Source organism: Pseudorca crassidens, chromosome 8 (genome assembly GCF_039906515.1).
Source record: "Pseudorca crassidens isolate mPseCra1 chromosome 8, mPseCra1.hap1, whole genome shotgun sequence".
Lineage (NCBI taxonomy): Eukaryota > Metazoa > Chordata > Mammalia > Artiodactyla > Delphinidae > Pseudorca > Pseudorca crassidens.
In genome coordinates this window covers 49,572,560-49,590,703 of record NC_090303.1, presented here as the reverse complement: position 1 = coordinate 49,590,703, position 18,144 = coordinate 49,572,560, and the positions used below count along the sequence as shown (strand labels likewise).

Here is an 18,144-nt window from a genome sequence, read left to right as displayed (position 1 = left end):
GTTGTGGCCTCTCCCGTTGCGGAGCACAGGCTCTGGACGTGCAGGCTCGGCGGCCATGGCTCACGGGCCCAGCCACTCCGCGGCATGTGGGATCTTCCCAGACCGGGGCACGAACCCGCATCCCCTGCATCGGCAGGCGGACTCTCAACCACTGTGCCACCGGGGAAGTCCTATTTTATTCTTTTTGATGCAATGGTAAATGGGATTGTTTCCTTGATTTCTCTTTATGATCGTCCATTGTTAGTGTATAGGAATGCAGCAGATTTCTGTGTATTAATTTTGCATCCTGCAACTTTACCAGATTTATTGATGATCTCTAGTAGTTTTCTGGTAGCATCTTTAGGTTTTTCTATGTATGGTATCATGTCATCTGCAAACAGTGACAGTTTTACTTCTTTTCCAACTTGCATTCCTTTTATTTCTTTTTCTTCTCTGATTGCCATGGCTAGGACTTCCAAAACTATGTTGAGTAATAGTGGTGAGAGTGGACATCCTTGTCTTATTCCTGATCTTAGAGGAAATTCTTTCAGTTTTTCACCATTGAGAATGATGTTTGCTTTGGGTTTGTCATATATAGCCTTTATTATGTTGAGGTAGGTTCCCTCTATGCTGACTTTCTGTAGAGTTTTATCATAAATCAGTGTTAAATTTTGTCAGAAGCTTTTTCTTTTTCTGTATCTATTGAGATGATCATATGGTTTTTATTCCTAAGTTTGTTGATGTGGTGTATCACAGTGATTTGCAGATATTGAAAAGTCTTTGCATCCCTGGGATAAATCCTACTTGATCATGGTATGTTCCTTTTAATGTGTTGTTGCATTCTGTTTGCTAGTATTTTATTGAGGATTTTTGTGTCTACGTTCATCAGCAATATTGGTCTGTAATTTTCTCTTTGTTATATCTTTTTCTGGTTTTGGTATCAGGGTGATGGTGGCCTCATAGAATGAGCTTGGGAGTGTACCTTCCTCTGTGATTTTTTGGAAGAGTTTTAGAAGGATAGATATTAAGTCTTCTCTAAATGTTTGCTAGAATTCTGTGAAGCCATCTGGTCCTGGACTTCTGTTTGTTGGAAGATTTTTAATCACAGTTACATTTTCAGTGCTTGTGATTGGTCTGTTCATATTTTCTATTTCTTCCTGGTTCAGTCTTGGAAGGTTGTACCTTTCTAATAATTTTTTCCATTTCTTCTAGGTTGTCCATTTTATTGACGTATAGTTGCTTTTAGTAGTCTCTTATGAACCTTTGTATTTCTGTGGTGTCTGTTGTCATTTCTCCTTTTTCATTTCCAATTTTACTGATTTGAGTACTCTCCTGTTTTTTCTTGATGAGTCTGGCTAAAAGTTTATCAATTTTGTTTATCTTCTCAAAGAACCAGCTTTTACTTTCATTGATTTTTGCTATTGTTTTCTTTGTCTCTATTTCACTTATTTCTGCTCTGATCTTTATGATTTCTTTCCTTCTGCTAACTTTGGGTTTTGTTTGTTCTTCTTTCTCTAGTTCCTTTAGGTGTAAGGTTAGGTTGTTTGAGATTTTTCTTGATTCTTGAGGTAAGACTGTATTGCTTTAAACGTCCCTCTTAGAACTGCTACATCCCATAGGTTTTGGATCGTCTTTTTCCGTTCTCATTTGTCTTTAGGTATTTTTTGATTTCCTCTTTCGTTTCTTCAGTGATCCATTGGTTATTTAGTAACATTCTTTAGCCTCCATGTGTTTGTGTTTTTTACAGTTTTTTTTCCTATAATTGATTCCTAATTTCATAGCATTGTGGTCAGAAAAGGTGCTTGATATGACTTCAGTTTTCTTAAATTTACCAAGGCTTGATTTGTGACCCAAGATATGATCTATCCTGGAGAATGTTCCATGAGCACTTGAGAAGGAAGTGTATTCTGCTGCTTTCGAATGGAATGTTCTATAAATATCAATTACATTTATCTGATCTAATGTGTCATTTAAGGTTCGTGTTTCCTTATTAATTTTCTGTTTGGATAATCTGTCCATTGGTGTAAGTGGGGTGTTAAAGTCCCCCACTATTATTGTGTTACTGTCATTTTCCCCTTTTATGGCTGATAGCATTTGCCTTACATATTGAGGGGTCCTATACTGGGTACATATATATTTAGAATTGTTCTATCTTCTTCTTGGCTTGATCCCTTGATCATTATGTAGTGTCCTTCCTTGTCTCTTGTAACTGTCTTTAAAGTCTACTTTGATATGAGTATTGCTACTCTAGCTTTCTTTTGATTTCCATTTGCATATCTTTTTCCATCCCCTTACTTTCAGTCTGTATGTGTCCTTAGGTCTGAAGTGGGTCTCTTGTAGGTAGCATATGTATGGGTCTTGTTTTTGTATGCATTCTACCACTCTATGTCTTTTGGTTGGAGCATTTAATCCATTTACATTTGAGGTAATAATTGATTTAATTATTTTACATTTAAGGTAATTATTGATAATGATATGTACATTCCTATTTCCATTTTCTTAATTGTTTTGGGTTTGTTTTAATTAGTCTTTTTTCTTCCCTTCCTCATTTTTTCTCTTATGTTTTCTGCCTTGAGAAGCTCCTTTAGCATTTGTTGTAAAGCTGGTCTGGTGATGCTGAATTCTCTTAGCTTTTGCTTGTCTGTAAAGCTTTCGATTTCTCTGTCAAATCTGAATGAGGACCTTGCTAGGTAGAGTATTCTTGGTTGTAGATTTTTCCCTTTCATCACGTTAAATATATCATGCCACTCCCTTCTGGCCTGCAGAGTTTCTGCCGAAAAATCAGCTGATAACCTTATAGGGATGCCCTTGTATATTATTTATTGCTTTTCCTTTGTTGCTTTTAATACTTTTTCTTTGTATTTAATATTTGTTAGTTTGATTAATATTTGTCTTGGACTGTTCCCCCTTGGGTTTATCCTGTACAGGTCTCTCTGCGCTTCCTGGACTTGGGTGACTGTTTCCCATGTTAGAGAAGTCATTCTTTGTTTTTTGATATATGAGCTGGCTGTGTATTTTGGAGATTAATCACTTGTCAGTCACATTGTTTGCAAATATTTTCTCCAGTTCTACAGGCTGTCTTTTCACTTGGTGTATGGTTTCCTTTGCTGTGCAAAAGCATTTATTTAATTCAGTCCCATTTGTTTATTTTTATTTCCATTACTGTAGGAGACAGATCCAAAAAGATCTTGCTGTGATATATGTCAAACAGTGTCCTGCCTGTATTTTCCACTAAGAGTTTTATAGTATACGGTCTTACATTTAGGTCTTTAATCCATTTTGGGTTTGTTTTTGTACATGATGTTAGAGAATGTTTTAATTTCATTCTTTTACATGTAGCTGTCCAGTTTTCCCAGCACCACTTACTGAAGAGACTGTCTTTTCTCCATTGTATATTCTTGCCTCCTTTGTTGTAGATTAATTTACCATAGGTGTGTGGGTTTATTTCTGGGATTTTTATCCTGTTCCATTGATCTGTATTTCTGTTTTTGTGCCAGTACCATACTGTTTTTATGACTGTAGCATTATAGTATAGTCTGAAGTCAGGGATCCTGATTCCTCCAGCTCCATTTTCTTTCTCAAGATTGCTTTCGCTATTTGAGGTCCTTTGTGTTTCCATACAAATTTTAACATTTTTTTGTCCTAGATCTGCAAAACATGCCATTGGTAACTTGATAGGTATTGCATCGAATCTGTAGATTACCTTGGGTAGTATAGGCATTTTAACAATATTGATTCTTCTAATCCAAGAACACAGTATATCTTTCTATCTGTGTGTGTCATCTTCGATTTCTTTCATCAGCATCTTATAGTTTTCAATATACAGATGTTTTGCCTCCCTAGGTTGGTTTATTCCTAGCTATTTTATTCTTTTTGTTGCAGTAGTAAATGAGATAGTTTCCTTAATTTCTCTTTCTGATCTTTTGTTGTTAGAGCATAGGAATGCAAGAGACTTCTGTGTATTAATTTTGTATTCTGCAACTTTACTGAATTCATGGATGAGCTCTAGTAGTTTTCTGGTAGCATCTTTAGGATTTTCTATGTATACTCTCATGTTCTCCCCAAACAGGGACAGCTTTACTTCTTCTTTACCAATTTGGATCCCTTATTTCTTTCTCTTCTCATTGCCATGGCTAGAACTTCCAAAACTATGTTGAATAAAAGTGCTGATAGTGGACATCCTTTTCTTGTTTCTGATCTTACAGGAAATGCTTTCAGCTTTTCACCTTTGCCAATGAGGTTAGCTGTGGGTTTGTCATATATGGCTTTTATTATGTTGAGGTAGATTTCCTCTATGCCCCCTTTCTGGAGAGTTTTTTAATCATAAATGGATGGTGAATTTTATCAAAAGCTGTTTCTGCAGCTACTGAGATGATCATATGGTTTTTATTTTTCAATTTGTTAATGTGGTATATCACACTGATTGATTTACGGATATCAAAGACTCCTCGCCTCCCTGAGATAAATCCCAACCTGATCATGATTCTGTGATCCTTTTAATGTATTGCTGGATTTGATTTGGTAATATTTTGTTGAGTATTTTTTTGTCTTTGTTCATCACTTGTGTTGGCCTGTAATTTTCTTTTTTTGTGGTGTCTTTGTCTGGTTTTGGTATCAGGGTGATGGTAGCCTCATAGAATGAGTTTGGAAGTGTTCCTTCCTCTGCAATTTTTTGGAATAGTTTCAGAAGGATAGGTGTTAAATGTTTGCTAGAATTCTGTGAAGCCACCTGGTCCTGGACTTCTGTTTGTTGAGAATTTTTAAATCACAGTTTCAATTTCAGTGCTTGTGATTTGTCTGTTCATATTTTCCATTTCTTCCTGGTTCAGTTTTAGGAAATTGTACCTTTCTAAGAATTTGTCCATTTCTTCTAGGTGGTCCATTTTATTGGCATATAGTTATTTGTAGTAGTCTCTTCTGATCTTTTGTATTTCTGTGATGTCCATTGTAACTTCTCCTTTCTCATTTCTAATTTTATTGATTTGAGCCCTCCCTTTTTTCTTGGTGAGTCTAGCTAAAGGTTTATCAATTTTGTTTATCTTTTTAAAGAACCAGCTTCTATGTCATTGATTTTTTTCTATTATTTTCTTCATCTCTATTTCATTTATTTCTGCTCTGATCTTTATGATTTCTTTCTTTCTTCTAACTTTGGGTTTTGTTTTGTTCTTTCTCTAGTTGCTTCAAGTGTAAAGTTAGGTTGTTTGAGATTTTTCTTTTTTCCTGAGGTAAGATTGTATTCCTATAAACTTCCCTCTTAGAACTGCTTTGTCTGCCTCCCACAGGTTTTGGATTGTTGTGTTTTCATTTTTCATTTGCCTCTAGGTATTTATTTCCTCTTTGATTTCTTCAGTGATCCATTGGTTGTTTAGTACCATATTGTTTAGCCTCCACATGTTTGTGCTTTTTACAGCTTTTTTCCTGTAATTGATTTTCTAATCTCATAGTGTTGTGGTCAGTAAAGATGCTTGATATGATTTCAGTTTTTGTAAATTTACCCAGGCTTGCTTTGTGGTCCAGCATGTGATCTATGCTGGAGAATGTTCCATGTGCACTTGAAAAGAATGTGTATCCTACTGCTCTTTCAATTGGCACACCCTATAAATAGCATTTAAGTCCTTCTGGGCTAATGTGTCATTTAAGGCCTGTGTTTCCTTATTGATTTTCTGTCTGGATGATCTGTCCATTGATGTAAGTGGGGTGTTAAAGTCTCCCACTATTTTTGTGTTACTGTCAATTTCTCCTTTTATGTCTGTTAACGTTTTGCCTTGTATATTGAGGTGCTCCTGTGTTGGGTGCATATTACAGTTGTTCTGTCTTCTTCCTGGATTGATCCCTTGATCATTCTGTAGTGTCCTTCTTTGTCTCTTGTAACAGTCTTTATTTTAAAGTCTGTTTTGTCTGATATGAGTATTGCTATTGATTCCCATTTGTATGGAATACCTTTTTCCATCCCCTCACTTTCAGTTGTATGTGTCTCTAGGTCTGACATGGGTCTCTTGTAGACAGCATATATACTGGTCTTGTGTTTGCATCCATTCAGCCAATCTATGTCTTTGTTTGGAGCAATTACTCTGCTTACATTTAAGGTAATTATCAGTATGTATGTCCTTATTGCCATTATGTTTGTTTTGGATTTGTTTTTGTAGGTCTTTTTTCTTCCTTTCCTCATTTGTTCTCTTGTGATTTGATGACTATTTTTATAGTGTTATGTTTGGATTTCTTTGTGTGTATATTATGGCTTTTTGGTTTGTGGTTACCATGAGGTTTTGATATACCTGTCTATACATGATTGTTTTAAGTTTCTGATATCTTAATATCAAATGCATTTCAAATATCCTGCATTACTTTTCTGTAGTTTCCTTCTCTCACAGTTACTGGTTTAGATATCATGTTCGTGTGTAGATGATTTCCTGTGTTTCCTGTATGTTTGCCTTTACTGCTGAGCTTTCCCATTTCATAATGTTCTTGTTTTAGTTGTGGCCTTTTCTGCCGAGAGAAGTTCCTTTAGCATTTGTTGTGAAGCCGGTTTGGTGGTGCTGAATTCTTTTACTTTTGCTTGTCTGTGGAGCTTTTGATTTCTCCATCTAATTTGAACTGAGGGCCTTGCTCGGTAGAGTAATTTTCATTGTATGTTTTTCCCTTTCATCACTTTATATTGTGCCACTCCCTTCTGGCCTAGAGTTTCTGCTGAAAAATCAGCTGATACTCCTGAGGGGATTCCCTTGTATGTTTTTTGTTGCTTTTTCCTTTTTTTTTTTAATATTTTTTCATTATCTTTAATTTTTGTCAATTTGATTACTGTTGTCTCACCATGTTCCTCCTTGGGTTAATCCTGTATGGGTCTGTGAATTTCTTGGACTTGGGTGACTGTTTCCTTTCCCATGTTTGGGAATTTTTCAGCTATTATCTCTTCAAGTATTATCTCAAGTCCTTTCTCTCCCTCTTCTCCTTCTGGGACCCCTCTAATGCAAATGGTGGTGTGTTTGACATTGTCCCAGAGGTTTCTTAAACTGTACTCATTTTATTCTTTCTTCTTTATTTTGTTCCATGGCAATAATTTCCACCACTCTGTCTTCCAGCTCACTGATTCATTCCTCTGCCTCATTTATTGTACTATTGATTCCTTCTAGTGTATTTTTCATTGCAGTTATTGTATTCTTCGATTCTGTTTGGTTGTTCTTTATACTTTCTAACTCTTTGCTAAAAACTTCTTGTAACTTCTCACTCTGTACATCATTCTTTTCCCAAGTTACTGGATCGTCTTTACCATTATTACTCTGAACTCTTTCTTGGGTAGACTGGTTATTGCTACTTCACTTAGTTGTTATTCTGGGACTTTTATCTTGTTCCTTCATCTGGAACATATTCCTTTGCCATCTCATTTTAATTTCCTATTTGTGTTTTTATATATGTTGTAGTTTAGTTATGTTTCTTGACCTTGGAGAAGTGGCCCTCTATAGGGGATGTCCTGTATGTCCCAGCACTACACTCCCCTCTCGTCACCCAAGGGCCAGGGACCAGCTGGTCCCAGGGTAGTTCTGACCTGTTTTCGGACTCAGTTCCACAGGCTGCTGGATCATAGTTTTCTTGCTTCTGGTGTCTCCCCTCTGGTGGGTTAGTCCAGTCTAGACACTTGTGCAGGCTTCCTGGGGGGGGGTGGGGGGCGAGGCCAGTGCCTTCCTTTGGTGGGTGGAGCCGGGTCTTGGCCCTCTTGTGGGCAGGGCCATGTCAAGGGGTGTGTCTAGAGGTGGCTGTGGGCTCAAGAAGTCTTTAGGCAGCCTGGCTGCTGGTGGGTGGGGCTGTGTTCCTGCCCTTTTGGTTTTTGGCCTGAGGTGTTCCAGCCCTGGAGCTTATAGGCAGTTGGGTGCAACCAGGTCTTAGTCAAAGGACCCAAGATGTCTGCCTCTAGCCAAAGTTCACGTAGGTCCCCGCTATGCCTGCCACCTTCCAAGACCAGCAGGTAATTCTGGCCCAGGCTCCTGTGGAGTCTCTGCTTTTGCCCTGGGTCTTGGTGTGCATCCTCCAAGAGTGAAGTCTTTGTTTCCCCCAATCCTGTGGAGCTCCTGCAGTTGAGCCCCACTGGCCTTCAAAGCCAATTGCTGTGGGTGCTCCTCCTCCCAATGCTGAACCTCTAGGCATGGTGTGGAGCTCAGAGCTCTCACTCCTGTGGGAAAACTTCTGTGATACAATTATTCTCCAGTTTGCGGTCCTGCCACCCAGGTGGTATGGGATTTGATTATATCATGAGACTGTCCCTCCTACTATCTCAGGTTTCTTCTTTATGTCTTTGGAAATAGAATATCTTGTTTTGGAAGATTCCAGTCTTTTTAATTTTTTGATGTTCTCCTGAGAGCAAGGTCCTTCTGCTCTGCCATCTTGTCTCTGAATGTCCTATTTTTTAAGTCTCCTTTAAAAGAGAGATTGTATAGAATTTAGCATTCTTCAGCATGTTGATATTTGTTGAAGTAGCTTAAGCATTTTCCTAATCTTTGATATTTTGAAGCAATGTGATGGTAGAACCACATTTGTAATCACAATCAAAAGTAGTAATTGTGTCCTCTAATATGTATACTCACATAGAAGTTGAAATATACTTTTGAAACATTCAAATGCAATTCAAGACATTTGTCTGGTGCAGAACAAACACGAGGACATCTTAAAAAACATGCCATTTCCCATACATATACACATATACATAAGTATATTCACAAATATACATGTAGTACAGACGTGTACACACACACACACACACACACACACACACACACACACACACACAGTAATTCTTTATTTGGCGTCTGAATACAAAAGTCCATATATCATTGCATGATGTAGAAGACAGCTGACAAAGAAATGTTTTTAAAGTTATAAGGTTCCTGGTGGTTCATTTCTTGGGGACTTTGAAGCAGTGCTTCAGCAATTAGGAGTTCTGGACACTAGACACTAGACTTTTCAAGGCCAACAGTGAAACATAATTAAGTGGTTTTGGAAAAGCCTTCTGACGTAATTATGCTATCATGTTTAAATTAGGAAAATCTGTAATATATTCATGGACCCTCTGAACATATCTGACTTGACATATTTTTCCTTTCAGCTATTTATTTGTCAGTATCACATATGGCTGGCAGCAGACACAAGGGGTATCTTGGTACTCATACCTGGAAACCCTATGCTCAACATCATTGTCAGCACTTTCATATTTGTCTGTGTGGCACATGAAATTTCTCAGATCACTAATGATCTTGCACAGATTATTATTCCTAAAGATAATTCATCTCTGTTGAAAAGATTGGCATGTATAGCTGCATTTTTTTGTGGACTCCTCATCTTATCATCTGTTCAAGATAAATCAAGACATTAGGATACTAAAACCTTAAACTCTTCAGATTAACTTTGTGTCTACCTGGAGGAGAACAGCATCTATCTGAAGATACAAATGTATATGTAAATAAAAATTTGTGTGACAAGAAGATAGCTCAGTGACATCTGTTCAACATATGTGGTTGTATATTTTGGAAATGTACATATATGATTTGAAATACTGAAGAAAATTGAAGCAGAGTGCATTGTATAGGACTGCATGTGAAAAGTCTTTTCTACTGGATCTGTATTTCCTTTTATAAGTGATTTTAAGTTAACCTATGAAGGCAGGGAAATAATTACCTTTCCAGTAAAAAATACAGATAATTAGCTTAGTGACACCACTGAGTGTTTTGATATTTACTAAATTTGTGGTAATAAAATTGTATGCACCTATATTCATCATGGAACTTCCTATTGCGTTGAAAACTTTCTTACTCAAGAAAGACTGCAATATTGTTTTCTTATATGTGCAATGATGTGGAATGACAAACAGTATGTCTTCTGTGTTCATGTTCTGATTGTTATGTTTCCTGACATGAGTTTTCTTCCTAACTATGGTTTTCAGGTATATAAGCCTAAAATCTTTGTACACTTTGTCTCAAATTTGTTCTAGGCTCCATGACAGGGTTTTGTCATTGATACTGTTGTAGCTTTTTATAAAAAGGCCGTTTTTTTCTTTCTAGTATAAAAAGGCCGTTTTTTTCTTTCTAGTCCAAACATTCACCTGTTTCCTTTCTTTAAGCTATACCAGTGTAATCCCAGTTACCCTGTGGATCCATTGAATATACTTTCCCCCATCTAATTTTGTATATTATTTCCAATGTTTGGAAGCTCTTTATAACCATTTTGGTATTTCCTATTACTCCCTCCTATTTTTAAAAAAATATTTATCAACCTAAACTTGTGCAGTGTAGTAAAGATTCAAGTTATGTGTGAGATGTATAACCATAAGTAGAATTTTAAGTAAACCGGTGATGTATGTTTTTGGTTTTGTTACAAGCTAACTGTTAGAGGTATAAATTTATTTATCTGTTGTACAGATTTGATTATAAATTTTAATGTTTGAAAGATTGCACTTGTTTGCTGTTACTGTGTATGGGGTAAAATATTTTTTGTTCACGGTATATGAAAATATGGAGTAATTTAAACAGTAAATAAACATTCTGTGGATGCTTATTTTTGTATTGTAAAGTATCAATTAAACTGTTTTTTTTTTAAAGCTGGATCCATTAATGCTTGGTTCAAATGTCTAATTCATTTCCTCAGCTTAAATTTACTTTTTCAATCTCTTAGCTTATATGGGTAAGTCACTGTGACAGTTAAAGAATAATTTAGTTATCAGTGCTTCAGAGGATAATCTGCCTTTCTGCCCATGAGTTAAAACATTGTTTTATTAGTAATGTTAAAGGTTTTTTTGGGTTTTTTTTTTTTTTTTTTTTTTTTGCAGTACGCGGGCCTCTCACTGTCATGGCCTCTCCCGTTGTGGAGCACAGACTCCGAACGCGCAGGCTCAGCGGCCATGGCTCACCGGCCCAGCCGCTCCGCGGCATGTGGGATCCTCCCGGACCAGGGCACAAACCCGTGTGCCCTGCATCGGCAGGCGGACTCTCAACCATTGCGCCACCAGGGAAGCCCCCCACGTTAAAGATTTTTAAAATTTATTTCTTTAGCACTGGATTTATGTGCTAGTGATATATTTCCATTAATTGAGGAATATTTCTCAAACAGATGTGTGGTCTTTCTTTTTCCTCTCTTCTTCTGCCCTTACTTAATCTTTTGACATTTCCCAGATAGACAATTGTAATGATTCATTGCTCTGCCTCCGAGACTGCAGGCTTATAAGTAGAGAATAGTATAGTTATAAATCAAAAACTTCCAAGTACTGTGATCACATTATTCTTGCTGGTGTGGCTTGCCAATGAGTAGAGTGCATTTTAATTTAGCTTGTAAGTTTTATCATCTGAGAAAGATTCCTCCTGATGAAACAATTGAAAAAGAAAGATGACCATTATTTGTTTTTGAAAGTACTTATGTCTTCTAATAGTGATAGCCAAGTAAAAAGTTTTTTCCTAAAACTTGAAACTGGTAAGCCCTATTTCTTCATCAAGTGTTCTCATTTAATTTATATGTATAAAATAAAACAGTGGCACATAAAAATTAAAATCAAAATATGCATGTTATTAAAATATATTTGATTTTCTTAATGAGTCTTTATGGATAAGAGGTTATTGTGGTATTAGTTACCACAATGATAGCATCTATGGTATGTTTTAATATTTTTTCTGCATTGACTCACATAGTGATTATTTGCATTAATCATACCATTCTTCAGAAAGATGTTTAACAGAATATTTAGATATGCTAAAATTTAGATAAAACCACAGATTCTCTAAAACTCAAATTTTCTATAATATAAATCATGTTGAAAAATCTATCATCTGGCCCCAAAAGGTACTTGCTTGACTCACTCTAACCCAATCCTTCCCCGTTTCCCTTGTCAAACGGTCCCGTTTTTATGGATAGCCAACATAGCATTAAAAATTCAGAGCCTTCACCTAAAACCATTCTCTGTACCTATGAACTGGATCCTATTATTTGTTTTAGGTGCTGGTATAAGATAACATTTATATCCTACCATTCCATTGTAAGATAAGTTAACCAGTTAAAATTTTAAAGATGGGTGGATATTATTTCAAATGTTAGTGAGCATAGTAAGCTTTTGAGCTTGGTAAAATTAACTTTAATGATAAGCATGTCTGTGTTTGATTATGTATATTTTTTACTACCTTGTAAAAATATGTATATAGGGCTTCCCTGGTGGCGCAGTGGTTGAGAGTCCGCCTGCCGATGCAGGGCACACGAGTTTGTGCCCCAGTCCGGGAAGATCCCACATGCCGCGGAGCGGCTGGGCCTGTGAGCAATGGCCGCTGAGCCTGCGCGTCCGGAGCCTGTGCTCCGCAACGGGAGAGGCCACAACAGTGAGAGGCCCGCGTACCGCAAAAAAATATATATATATATAAACTGTTAAGCCTAAACAAATAAACCATAGGACCTAGGGCAGAACCTTCATAAAACAGACTCAGTAAGAACAGTTTGTCAAAGAACATGCAATTTCTACGAGAATGCCTCTCCCCCTTTAGATTGATAAGAGAGGAAGAGGCAGTCTAGTAAACTTGAGAGCCAAGTTGGAATTTTTATGTTGAACAATATTAAATCGCTAATATGCTATCATTTTGACCTACAAAAATGGCAGTTTCATAGGGCTCAACCTAACAGTTTCCCTTGATTAAAACATCAACAACAACTTGGGTAGTTTCCTGCAGAATTGATCTTGACAACTTCAAAAATTCTAAATATTAAGATACTCATGCTTGAAAAGCACGTTTAAATCTGTATTGGTCTTTTAATGAAATCCCTCCTAGCATCTTGTATTATATGAATTAGAATTATAAAACTTCCGTAAAAGAGCCGTAAGGTAGTATAAACGAGACTTATTTTCCAAAAGTAGAGATGAACATATTATGAGCTATAATACATCTAACATTAAGAAATAAGACTTAAATTTCTGTGATTAAAAAACTTCCGACAAACAAAAGTCCAGGACCAGATGGCTTCACAGGCGAATTCTAGTAAACATTTAGAGAAGAGTTAACACCTATCCTGAAACTTCCCGGAAATTGCACGGGAAGGAACACTCCCAAGCTCATTCTACGAGGCCACCATCACCCTGATACCAAAACCAGACAAACACACCACAAAAAAAAATTACAGGCCAGTATCACTGATGAACATAAAAACAAAAATCCTCAACAAAATACTAGCAAACCGAATCCAAGAACATTGTAAAGGGATCATAAACCAGGATCAAGTGGGATTTACCCCAGGCATGCAAGGATTCTTCAGTATATGCAAATCAATCACTGTGATACACCACATTAACAAATTGAAGAATAAACGCCATATGATCATCTCAATATATGCAGAAAAAGCTTTTGAGAAAATTCAACACCCATTTATGAGAAAAACTCCAGAAAGTGGGCATGAAGGGAACCTACCTCACCATAATAAAGGCCATATATGACAAACCCACAGCTAACATCATACTCGGTGAAAAGCTGAAAGCGTTCCCTCCAAGATCAGGAACAAGACAAGGATGTTCACTCTTGTCACTTTTATTCAACATAGTTCTGGAAGTTCTAGCCACGGCAATCAGAGAAGAAGAAACAAAAGATCCAAATTTAAAAAGAAGTAAAACTGTCACTGTTTGCAGATGACGTGATACTGTACACAATTACTTACAAAATACTTTTTAAAATACCATTCCAAAGCATAAAAATGGGGTAGATCAACATTTTAAAAGGAAATTTATGCTTACCTAGAAGTGTTTGTCATGTGCAGGCAAAATCTTCATCCTTAAAAGTAACTTTTATGATATTTAAATTCAGCTGATTGTATTAGCATTTACTTCACTAATACCTAGTGGTCCTATTATATAGAAGACATTTGAGAGAATTTTTTAATAATGAAAATCACTTAAAAGGATCATAAAACTTAACAAATTTTTAAAAATTCTATAGCTACCACAGATGGATTATTTCTTTTAATCGCCACTTCTAAAATAATAAACTAGAATTTAGCACGTGGTAAAAGTTCTCCATGTTTATGCCTTTTTAATATGAATTCCAGCCAGACCAATCTTACTGTTCCCCAAATATACTATTCCTTTGTTCCCACTCTTCATCTACCTAGATCCAACTTCTTTAACATAGAATTTAAACTCCGCCTTTTCTGTGACACCAATACTTTATCTTTTAAACTATTCTAGCATTAGTTACCTGGTGCCATTATGTTGTCATTTCTTCCATTCCTTCAGTAAGACTGTAACTCCAGAGTCAAGATGGATATAGTAACGTGTTATACACAAAGTAGGTATAGAGAGGCTTGACCATCAGCTAACGGATTCTGGCTTTATTTTCTCCCATCTTAGAAACAAAATTCCTCTATCTCTAGCATTCCCAAAGCTACTGCTTCGTTTATCTTCTCCAGACCTGAACTGTTCTTGTCAAGATCAGCAAGAGCTTCCATACTGCTAAATCCATTGATGAGTTCTGAGTTTTCACCCTACTTGACCTATGGGCAGTATTTGACGCAGTTGATTTAATGCCTCCCTTTTCAACCATCTCCTTCACTATGCTTCCAGGAGATCACCATTTCCCATTTTCTCCCTACCTCAGTAGCCATTCCTTCACAGTCCTGTATACTGGATCCTCTTCACACCCTCAGTCTCTAAACAATTTCCCAGAGGTCAGTTCTCAGAACTTTAGGTGATATTACTTAAGGAGTGAGTATGAATTGTCACATGGCTTTAAACATTATCTATATTTTGATGTCTACCAAATTTTTGTTCTGAACTTCTTCCCGAAAATTCAAATCCAGATACCTACCTGCGTACTTTAACATCTCCATTTGAATATCTAAAAGACATCTCAAACTTAACAAGTCTAAAACAAAACTAAGCTTCCCCACTACTGGCCACAAACAAAAACACCCACAGTCTTTTTCTCAGTAAATGGCGACTACATTCTTCAGGTGCTCAAATAAAAAATTTTTGACTCATACTTTTTGTCTTATATTTTAGTAAAACTTTTCAGCTTCATCTTCAAAATATATCCATAATTCAATAATTCAACCACTTTTCATCATCCCCTATGTGATCACCTTGTTCCAGAAGTCCACCAGCTCTTTCCTGGATTATGGTACTAGTCAGCTTCATTTTTCTCTGTAGTTCCAACATACTTAACACTTTTTACTTTCCTATTTTTTTAATCTTCCATCTCCCCCCATTAGAATGTAGTCTTTCTGAGGACAGGGATTTTTCTGTTTTACTCTCTATGGTATCCGCAGCTCCTAGAACAATACCTCTCAATTATTTGCTGAATGAACTAATAAATAAATGCTCCAGAAACTGTCAAGTACTAACCCCATACAAGGCAGGTGGGCAGCCCTGCAAATGATGAAAAGGAAAATTATTTTCCCAACTGCCTTCTTAGTGATTTGGACAGGAGGCTACAGATATACTTTATTTGGCTGTTAGCATGTTGATTTGAATAATGTTATAAAAAATTTAACCCACTTATGCAGCCAGATAAAGAGTGAGTTTAAATAGTCACATGGCACATAACCTGTGACTCCGCAGCAGGGTAAGAGTCTTTCTGTCCTGGATGCAAACTACTTGCAGACCTGAGTGCTTGCCATACCAGGTAGAACATAAGCTTTCACTTGCTGTGAGTCCTACCGTTCATTTTTTTGCTTTATGCTGGGGGAAAATGTCAACTGCAATTTGTCATTGTACTTATACTATTTGTTATAGTAGAGAGAATTATTTCTTTGGAATCCTATCTCTTTCAAAATTGGAAAATGAAAAGATAAACTAAGAAAGCCATGTATTTTTAAAAAAGATTGTGCTTTTTGTGGAAGTCAAAAATATTCTTCTGTGTTCAGACAAAATGTGACTATGTCATAAAATACTACTTAAAAATACTACTTAAACCGTTGTGAAATAAACTATATTAAAAACTATTGCCAGTACCTAGAAATGTATATATGAGTGCCAGTATAAGTAAAATCAGATTAATTAATTAAATGGAAACCTGAAATTTCAACAGGACTTTAATGAAAATTTTTTAAATGATAATGCTGTGAAATTCAGATATATATTAAGTGAAAAAATTGTACCAGAACATTTAACAGATGGTAAGTTTTAAAAGCATATCCATTGAATATAGCAGAAATTACATGCCAAAAAAATAAGCTTTTGAAAATAGAAGGCTAACTAGGAAAACTTATCTCCCTTGGTATATCAAGATATGGCTGAGAACTTATAGAGGAAGTTTATGAAAAGTGTAATTTGTGACATTTTCTATTGCAGTTGAGAGCACAGGTATCAGCAAACCACCTAGTTAATTATATTTTGCTTACACTGAGAATTCTAATGTAATGGACTCAGAAACATACCTATGTCATGTTCATTACAAGAAAATGATTTACTGATTTGATTGAGGAGATCTTAAAGTTTGATATAGGCTAATATTAATAAAGTTAATTAGTATGATAACAGAAAGTGCTGTTGTGATGATCCATGGACTTACAAAATAAGACTGAAATTAATGATGTTTTGCAAGGACATGGAACTTAAGTCCACTCATTTCATTCCCTGGGAATGGCTTTATGCTAAATTTTAAAAATAGAATACATTCTGGATATAGCCATTGATATCATAAACTGGAAGTGTTTTGTGGGTTATCTTATAGACAGGTCAGTGTTTTGTTTGATAGATTCGATGTACCATATGGGAACCTGCTATATGACCGGAGGTTAGATGGCATTGTACTTAGAGATCTTTAGACCTATTGAAAGAGATTAAATTTTATACATAATTTAAGAGAAAATGACCATTAGCCTAATTTCAAACACTGAAATAAAGATGGCCAATTTTGACTGGCAGTTCAATCTGTCTTACCAGTTTGAATATTTTTCTGCAAAGACATTCAAAACTGAATATATGACTCAATTTGTTCATTCTCAGGATAATTGTGATTTGGGGAAATGTATTTGGCAACATTTATTCTGGTTCATTTTCTTATGCTAAAAATGGTTTCCAGCGAAGGAACGATTGGCAACTACATTCCCAAAATTATAGGGTTGACGACTAAATTCTAGAAAACTTTTTCTGGTTTTAAATCTTATAAAATGTAAAAGTGCTATATGTTTTACCTTTTCATGTTAATAGTGATAGTAAAAATGAGATATGAGAAAAAAGTGGAATTTATATGGCTGCCATTCAATATGGTATCAGAATCTAAATATGACAAAATTTTGGAATACCTGAATTCTATGTAATACTAGGAATAGTTGTCCTAAAATATAAAAGCTATTATACAGGTATTTTATCCATTATGAAGAATTTTGGGGACTATGAAACAGGATAAAATGAAATACTTTGTCTTTAAAGGATTCAAAGATAAAATTTTACTGAGCATTATAATGGAAATATCTGACACTTTATATCTTAGTAAAGAATGGTACCCAAGATTCTTTTTCCAAATTCAAGGTAAACCAAGAAAGAAAAAATTTTCCATTTTCTAATTTAAAATATCTCCGATATTATAAATGTTTATATTATATTAAAGGCTTACACCCTCATACATTAAAAATAAAAAGGTTTGATTCTCTATCTGGCAGTTGTGTTTTGTTATTTTTTGTTTTAATTCTTAACCTTCTTTATTCTACTTTCTGTCTAGTCAAAGTTCTTGACTTTTGACCATAGCTTTTTCATAACTAGGTATGTTTTGTTTTGCCTGATAAGGCATAGGGTCAAGGTGCTGCTAATAAAAGAATTAGACTCTCCTCTATGAGACTAGATTAGATATTAATGTTTGGAGTGGTAAGATTAGTTTTAACTAAGTAATTCAGGAGAAAAATAGTGACAGCCATCTCTGGTATAGAGAGAGTAAACTAGAACTAAGAACCCACATTTTCCTTACCTCATCTCCTTCCATCTCACCCCCACCTAGGAACACTATCACTAAGAGAGAAAAAAATGATGGAAAAACATTTGGTTGAAGGCCAACGGGTCCAGCACTTTCAAAACACATTCATACACAAGGGACACAGAGCTGGAGCACTTACAGACTACAAAATTAAAAATGGAAACTATAGAGAAGTCATACATGGGCACGGCTATCCAAAAAAGAATTCAAATAGAGTAATGAAACGGGTAGGACTTGTACAATTAGATGTATA

The 18,144-nt window shown here is 35.8% G+C and overlaps 1 protein-coding gene across 1 annotated transcript in view; it reads left to right on the top strand.

Moving 5' to 3' along the window:
* CASD1 (CAS1 domain containing 1) overlaps window positions 1–10,561 on the top strand; it is an 84,474-nt gene extending 73,913 nt beyond the window's left edge. The window contains exon 18 of the mRNA XM_067746390.1: window positions 9,074–10,561. Coding sequence (XP_067602491.1) covers window positions 9,074–9,340 — 267 coding nt within the window. The 3' untranslated portion in view covers window positions 9,341–10,561. The remainder of the gene's footprint in view (window positions 1–9,073) is intronic.
* The last annotated feature ends 7,583 nt before the right edge of the window (window positions 10,562–18,144 follow it).